The following is an 8,475-nucleotide window of genomic DNA, read 5'->3' on the forward strand; positions in this document are numbered from 1 at the left end:
ACATAGAAACACTTAGTTTCCTTCATTTGATTGCCTATGGGACCCTAATGCTTCATCCACTTTTCTTGACTGTTGCCATCTCACCAGTTCAGTGCTCAGCAAGGCCAGTTGTGTGACAACAGCTCTTCCTCCTGAAAGGTCATGGCCAAGCTCAGAGCCCATCTTTTTATTTGTGAAGTAAGGACAGTCTTTACCCATGTGGGAAAGATTTGCTCATGTAGACTTCCACCTGTGCTAAGGTGACTGCTTGTACCTGAGCTGTAAAAATTAAGGACTAAGGCAAGGAAGTCATGAGGAAAACATGACATTTTCAGAACTGCTATCATTCTTTCAAGTATACAGGGACAAGAGTTTAGGTAACAAGCTGCAATCTGGACAACCTGGTGACTATTAACTCTATCTGGGGCACATCTACTAAATACACAGGCAGTACAAGTGCATGGTGTGTGATCTAAAACACCCAAGCACCAACTTCAAAACCCACAACTCACAAGAGAAAGCATAAACAACAGGATGGAAAGACTTCATTTCATCCTTAACAAATGGACCGTGACCAGTGTCACAGTATTACCATGCTAAATCAGTTTTATCTCAAGCTTGATTTTGGCATCATTATTTGTATCATAGACAGTAACCAACAAAATTTAGTTAGCATGTTTATTCAAATGCAAGTTACATGAGACCCTTTCAAGAAATACATCACAAATAGGCCTCCACATAGTAGATTTTTTTCCACTTAGCTTGTCTACAAGACATACTTTGTCAAAACAGCAGTCAGACTAATTAAACAGTTAAGCAGAGAACTGCATGTGACTCAAGAGCAGTTTAAGCAGCAAATACCATACAGAGAACATACTACTGGATTACAGCCCAGCATGTATCATTCAGAAAGTGACAGGAGAAAAGTTCTCTCCAACATAAGTATACAGCATCATCAGTACACATTTTGATTAATACCCACAATTATTAAAAAATAGAAAAATGTTAACTTCAAATATTACCTGGCTAGCTACTATACCTATAAGGTAAAAACATAAATGGACTAACTCTGCTTAGGAGGTGAAAAACACTAAGTCTCTAGAATTAACTAGAGCTCAATTCACCAAACTACTTACGCATGTGCTTAAGTCCTACTGACACTAGTGGGGCTTACACATATCGAAGTATTATAATTAACATGGAGAGATTTCAGCACGCATCAACAGTTAAGTACATGCTAAATACTTTCACTGAATCAGGATCATATTCTTTAAAGCACAACAAAGTTATATACACACAATAAAAGTCATGATCCTTCTCCTCCAATCTACTGTCTCATCAAAAGAAAAACCTCTACTGGGTACAAGAAAAACTGATACAGTCCCCTGAAAAAGACTGGCTTTTCATGTTTTACTAACAACTCCAAGAACATGCACAAATCAGTGCAAATTTGGACAAATCTATCTTAAATGTACTTTCAGTCTTTCAACACAACAGAATTCACCCAATTTGCACCTGTGTAGTATTACAACTCTATATGCAATTTACAAGTTCAAGATAAAGGAACTTTTTTCTTCAGTTCATTTCCCAAGTGATCAATAGATTCTTAGAACTATACAGCTGTACAATAATGCCAGTGACTATATACAATCCTGCACAAGATACTGGAAGAAAGCTACAAAGTTACATAAATAAACAACTTCAAAAATATTTCTCTTGCACTTAGGTGTTACTAAAAACACAATAAAAAAACCTCTGCAATGTGGACATGTATCAGCCCTCTCTAAATAAAAAGATTTCCTGTAGAATTCTCCTTGTCCAGAAGTTATCTGCATGGCTGTTTAAATAAAAATCGATCTTGCTGTAGCTATGAAATCCAGGTATCCAGACAAATGTTTCACATACTCGGGAATGAAACACTCCCATTTTCTCAGAGGAATTTGATTGTTGGGTGGTTTTGGTTTGGATTTTTTTTTTTAACTCTTGTATAACCCACTATATAATAGTGAACAAAATACTTTTGTTTCATAGAAACAACTAACATTTGCCCACACCAGGCAAATGGTCTATTTACAGATACATTAGGACTGCCTGACTGACAGTGAGTGTGAGTTGCTGAACTCCAAGAAACATGGAGTTTAAAATGGCGACACTCTCTGCTGAATCGCCTTCCCTTTTAGAATACGTCTTATCTGGAAAAGAGAAAGAGACAAAAACATTAGTATTCATCACCCTAAAGTGAGTCATAATCCAAATAAAAAACCCTAGACTCAGCGCCACACTCCTCATGTATCTGAGCCTAGGCTCCAATTGCAGTTACACCAGAACCGATCCAATTTTACAGTATTTGAATCAATGAAAGGCAACAGAATTGCTCAGTTGCTTAAGTTATTACTTTCTTAGGTCAAGAGTCACATTTTTCATCATGTATTTGTACAGCTCCTAAGAAAAAGGGATTTTCATCTGTTATTCAGGTCTAAGAACTACCATTACTCATTATGACAAGACCAACACAAGCATGATCTCAGGCCATACAGAGATGAACAACAGAAGGCACATGACATCCAGTATGTTGCAAAGTTACAAATTAAAAAAACCTATCTTGACAGGAAAAAGCTTCTGAGATAGAAAAAATAAAAGCTGCAAGTGAAACCCCTAATTTCAGGTCTTGGTATATTCTGTCTGATCCTGATACTGAAACCAAAGATTCCCAAATAAAATGGCATTTGCTAAATCCTTTCCTTAAAAGCTGCATCTCAAAACCCACAAGAAACTTCTGGAGAGGAATAAGACCTTTGTGTAGATAGGACAGATGGGAACAGAGCAGCAGGCTGTTTGGTTTTTTACCTGTTCTCCTACAAGGCCATCAGGAACCAGATGAACTGGCTGCTCATTCTCCAAGTTTCTGGCACTTGGATCAGCCCCTTTCCGCATTAGCAGGCGCACAGCATCCAGCTGACTCACCCGATACTGCAGGCTGGCAGCCACATGGAGGGCTGTGTTGCCATTGTAAGCCTGGAGAAGACAAAGTAAGTCCGTGAAGGAAAGGCAGGGCCACGAGTTTCAGGACACTCAGTGTTGCACACATGTGCATCTTGGAAAAAAATCACCATACCTTTGCGTTAACAAAAGAGAGACAGTTGGGCAGCTCCAAGAAGAGACGAATGAGCTCCAGGTTTGCTTCTTCTGCTGCCAAATGTAAAGCTGAACGACCACTTTTGCGATCCTACCGAAAAAGAAACTGTTAGTCTTCCCTGAAGGTGTTTCACCTACCCAGGGTGAACACACAGAAATAAAACAGAACACAGAGTAATCAGAGGGTTGAACAAACATATTTGCACTACAATTCACTGACACTCAATATGAGTATATATTTTAATATGAATAGCTAATGAACAATGGACCAGATCCCATTTGACAAGAAGCTGACATAGCTAAAATATCAAATGTTATATCAAGTAATGGTCTGGCCCAGCACAGACCTAAACCAGAAAGGTAAGCAGTTTTTAAATTAAAAATTGCAGTTCAAGAACAAGGTATCATCAGCACCCTATTACTTACTACGGATTCCTCAAGAATGCTCCAAATATATTCTTACTTTTAAGACATAATCAACTGCAGCCAGCATCACATCATTCTTAATCCAGAAATTAGTGTCACCTCCCTCTCTCCCCGGGGTTCATTTGCATCAATAATACCTTACTCTGAATAAATGCAACATTCTTATTCCACTTGGGTAAATTAAGCTGTAGGGAAGCTTTCAAATTAGTCTACTTCCTTTGTAATAAAGCTGAAATGTGATGTGAAAGGGACATGTTCTGCTTCCACATTCTCTCTGGATCTGGCACAAATGACAAAGCTATTTTACTTACTTTTGCTTCAACAGAGGCTCCCATTTGTATCAGAGTCTTGATGGTTTCTACCAGGCTCTTGTTTCTCAGCAGAAGCTCCTGAACCTCAGGGGAGTGAGGTGGCTGACTGTTTTGCAGTTCATGCAGCACAGCATTATGGGCCAGAACAGCACAGTGCAATGCCGTCAAACCTTAACATTAAGGAAAAAAAATCATCGTTAATTAACAAATGCAGTTACAGCAGCACTGACTGGCTGCTTGTTCCAAAGGACAGAAAAAGGACCTTCTACCCCTGTCAAGTCCAGGGACAGTTCTACATTTGTAGAGTGACAGTGACTGCTCCTCAGTGGCTTGAGATTTGGGTTGTTCATCAAAGAAGTTAAGTAACAACCTACTGTGAGCTCTCAGCCAGCAGATAATGAAAGAATCAATTTCTAATTTCCTAAATGTACATTAGGAAATAGCTGTTATATAGAAAATAGGTTCAATTAAAATAACTCTCTGGTGCCAGAGATTCTGGCTTCTGTGTGCACTGATGTATCGTTGGCATTCAAATGTTTTAAACAATAGCCAACTACTACCTATGCTCTCCATGCCAAACACAGCAATCGCATGTAAGAGAAAAGAGGTCCAGACAAGCGTAGACTAGCCATGTATTTATCTGACAGATATGCCAATTGTAATGTGATTTCAATTGTAAATGTAAATTTCAACCTGGCAAAGATAGGCTCCAATTTTATTGCTTCTCAACTCAGGATAAACATTCACATCAGCAGCTATAAAACATTATAACATCCAGTAACTCTGTAAATTATAAACTCAGCTACTCACCATCATAGTTTGTTGCCTCAAGGTCCACATACTGATTGCTTCCCATGGCTCCCTTTTGGATTGCCTACAAAAATAGGAACAGGTATGCATTTAGGTCTTATCCAAACCACATATTGCTTCCTCAAGCTTGTATACAGTCTTACTGCAACAAAGTTTCAAAAAAATAATGGCATGAAGAAGAGACTTATTGTTTTCATAGAATAGAGGATTCCACCAAATTACTCGAAAATATTGGTGAGAGCCTCAACGTGAAATTCAGCCTCACTTCAAGTCATTACCGTAGAGCCCTGAGACACACAGGGCTACAGTGAGGAAGATAAAGGGAGGAGCAGTGTTTTCAGTTTCCCAAGACAACTAATACAAAGCATTAACGGTCAGGGCAGAGCTATGCCTGCCTGGTTCTTACCTGAAGGACCTGGGCATGCCCCTTCTCAGCGCAAACATGCAGTGGCGTTCTACCCCAGCAGTCTGTGGTGTTGACTTGAGCCCCTAAGCTAACCAAGTCCTGCACAATGAGATGCTGATTGGCAGCTACAGCAACCTGGAAAGCACTCTGCAAACATCAAGAAAATTTAAACTATTAGTCATCTGATCTCTAACAGGAAAGAGCAACTAAACCAAATAAAAAGTCTATACCTGGTATTATTTAAGCAGCGATTATGAATAGCAGGAAGCCAGGACAAATGAAGCAGAGCACATAGTTTTACCAGCTCAAGGTGATCCCAAGAAGTATTAATAGCTCAAGGTTAATATTAGTATGCAGGCTAAAATCTCAGGGTTAATATTAAATAAGCATTTCACATCTTCCTCAAGGTCCAGACACGCAGCAGCAGTCAGGCGCAGAGATCGTGAGAACCTCACCTGGCCATTGTGCTCTTTAATATCCAGCATGTGCAGAGCAGCCATCTTCCTTGCAAGAACGTAGGAGAGCGCTCGTCGGCCCTGGGCAACAGCAATGTGAAGGAAGCTGCAGAAAAGAGGGGAAACACAGAGTTACACCACCACACAAACGAGGGCTCAAGTCATTACAGAGATCCAGACATCTGGGAGGTGTGTAACGCTGACAGCTTCAGGCCTCCTCTGCATGACTAAGACAGAAACACGGGTACACTCTTCCTAGGGCAATTTTAAATTCATCTAAATTCAGATCATCTTCTGCCCATTTACTAGATAAAAATCTAATGATAAGTACCTGAAATTAGACAATACAAACACCTTATCTGCTCAGTGTGCTGCAACTCTGTGCATCACAGCCCATTGGCAAAACCACACGTTTCACTTCATTAGTGAAACCACCACACTCATGACACAAACACTGCTAATAAAATGCTTCCATTACAACCCCATGGTCCACCAAAACCCAAACAGAAACACTCCCCAACCTTCCACATCAGAAACACGGAGGTAAACAGCACTCACGTGTCTCCATCTGAGTCTTTTGCAAGGAACTGGTCTTGAGAGATGTTAGCCAGTTTGTTTTCCTCCTGCTCCACCTGCCACTGAAAAAATGACTTGCCCAGCTGCGACGTGCTTCTGGCAATGTTTTGGTCAGGTAGCGAGACATTCAAAGCAGCCAAAGAGACACTGCGCTCCAGACTACTACAGATGGTATTGGAAAGCAAGCTGAAGTTCGGAGTGTGGGGGTCGACATCAGCCTGTGGGTGGGCACTGGTCAGCGGCTGGATGGGAGTGGAGATGCCCTCCGAGCCTTCAGAGTCGTTCAAGAGGGAGGAGAAGCTCTGCGACGGGCAGTACTGCAGTTCATGGCTCTCAAAGGAATTCTGCTGGTAGCCAGGAGACTGGTCACTGGCAGCAAATGGCCTGTACTCCAGGGAGGCTTCCGAAGGATAGCTCTGTGACAAATCTTGGTTCTGGGATGGAGGGAACTGGTAATGCTGCGGCGGGTCAAGCATATGCTGGGAGGTGTGATCTTGGAATGCTTGGTACTTCTGGGACGGTGAGAAAGCCTGTGTTCCCGGGCTGTCCTGGTACTGCTCACTGGGCGAGCTGTGACTGGAGATAGTGGGCAACCAGCTAACCTGCACCGTGTTCAGAGAAATGGGGCTCGACTCATTCTTGATGTTTATAATGTTCTGAAGCAGGTCAGAACTGCTGTCGTGCTTTGGATCATTTTTATGAGTCTCCTCCATGCTATCCATAGAAGTTGGTGTCTGGGGTGGTGTCTGTCAGAAGGAAAAAAAAATGAAAACAAGCCCCAGGAAGTTAGAGGTATAGTTGTATCTGGTAGTTTCCGATCACACAAAGCAAACTGAAAAACATGGGAAAGGCATGGGGAAAATTACTACAAGCTTACCAGGAGGTGTGGGTGAACATTAGCTTGGCGTTTGAAAGAAGGTCCATCAGAAAGGAGCTCAGGAGCCTTTCTTTTGCCACTGTGACCTAGTATGCTCTTAGGCTCTGCTGAAAAGAAAGTAAAATCAGAATCCATTTGGATGTTACTCTTACAATCGACTTCTAAAATCTTATTGCATGGTATTTTTAAAAAAGGGGTTTTTTACCTGTGTACTGGTCGTAGCTCACCAATCCTCCTTGTGCCTTTTGAGAAAAATCCAGATTATTCCATTATTATACGGTTATTTCAGGAAAAAAACAAAACCACAAAGAAAGCAACGGCAACTTGCTTCCATAAACATGGAATATACCTTAGAATAATTCTAGTACATGATTGTCTAACCCTAATTTAATTGGTTTTAATTAAGGTTAGAAAATGGAAATACTTTTATGGAACTTAAATGAAAACCACCGTTTTTCTTAAGGCTTTTTAAGCTATTTGTTACAATACCGCAAAACTCAAAAAAGTCTAGAGAAAGACACCGTTCCTTAGTGGGGTCTGAGGTGGTTTTTTTTTTCCAAACCCTAAGCCAGCCAGCCAATTTTCTACTTCTTTAATGCCATGAACTTTTCTATGCAAAAATCTTCCTGTGACAACACTTATCAAATAAGCTTGCAAACGCATGCTTGGAAAGACCATTCTAAACAAAAAAAAACCCAACAACTTTAATCTTCCCAGAATTTCCTTTTTTTTTTTTTTTTTTCCTGTTTCTATCTTTCCGGACTGGAGAGGTCTGCCTTTATACTGCGTGCTCCGCACAGAGGAGCACAATGGCACAACAAATGATTCTCTTCTGAGAAGATTCCCCAACTCTCACAATGAATGACCTCATTCAAGTTAACAGGGAGTTTCTGTGGTTTCGCAACACAAACGTATCTTCGCCCAAACTCCCTTTAGAAAATAAAGCTCAGTAAGAACATTACGTGCCTCCTTCTGCCACGGTAACCCTTCTCAGTAATTTCTTCCCAACTCTGTTCTCCCATTACGTATTGAGAAGGGAAAGCACTGACTCCATCCACATCAGATAAAGCAGCAAGCTCATTCCTAGCGTTATCGTATGCCAGTTTTTTGCCAGCTGCAGTAACCCCTAAAAGCAATGATGTCAGTGCTGAACAACGCAGGTTACCTTGCCTTCCTCCGCGGCGGAGCCCGAGGACATCTGTTTGCTGCTCCTGAAGTGCAGCAGGAGCTCCTTCACCGAGTTCTTCACACGGACCCCCTGGAAAGGTCCTCGGTGCTGCTTTCCCCCCGCCATGTGTTGTTCCACTGTCGAAACATGAAAACAAAAGCCGGGTTTTAAGCCACCGACTCCGCTTCTACCTTTAATAATGGGTAAATAAATCGGAGCGAGAACGCTTGGGGGAGAACAGCTCAAATCCGCGGTTTCGCAGAGAAGAGCCGAGCCGACACCCCCCGCCGCCCCCCGGGCTGCAAATACCCCGGCGCCAAGCTCCTGCTTTT

General features: G+C 41.6%; 1 protein-coding gene across 4 annotated transcripts; it reads right to left on the reverse strand.

Moving 5' to 3' along the window:
- Nucleotides 1-656: 656 nt before the first annotated feature.
- On the reverse strand, nucleotides 657-8,301 carry NFKBIZ (NFKB inhibitor zeta). Of its 4 annotated transcripts, none has more exons than XM_026857097.1 (11): nucleotides 8,141-8,301; nucleotides 7,181-7,217; nucleotides 6,976-7,079; nucleotides 6,081-6,844; nucleotides 5,523-5,628; nucleotides 5,068-5,214; nucleotides 4,662-4,725; nucleotides 3,852-4,021; nucleotides 3,095-3,205; nucleotides 2,827-2,994; nucleotides 657-2,171 (listed from the first exon to the last, which is right to left on the reverse strand). In XM_026857097.1, the coding sequence occupies exons 1-11, from the start codon at nucleotides 8,267-8,269 to the stop codon at nucleotides 2,118-2,120; spliced, it is 1,854 nt and encodes a 617-aa protein (XP_026712898.1). In that variant the 5' UTR covers nucleotides 8,270-8,301; the 3' UTR covers nucleotides 657-2,117. The 4 variants fall into 4 exon arrangements, with proteins under 4 accessions (XP_026712898.1, XP_026712890.1, XP_026712880.1 ...); XM_026857089.1 differs by having other exon boundaries at nucleotides 6,976-7,082; XM_026857079.1 differs by having other exon boundaries at nucleotides 657-2,994.
- Between the last annotated feature and the right edge of the window lie 174 nt (nucleotides 8,302-8,475).

The sequence above is a fragment of the Athene cunicularia genome, assembly GCF_003259725.1.
Source record: "Athene cunicularia isolate RWA chromosome 1 unlocalized genomic scaffold, athCun1 chr1_part1, whole genome shotgun sequence".
Lineage (NCBI taxonomy): Eukaryota > Metazoa > Chordata > Aves > Strigiformes > Strigidae > Athene > Athene cunicularia.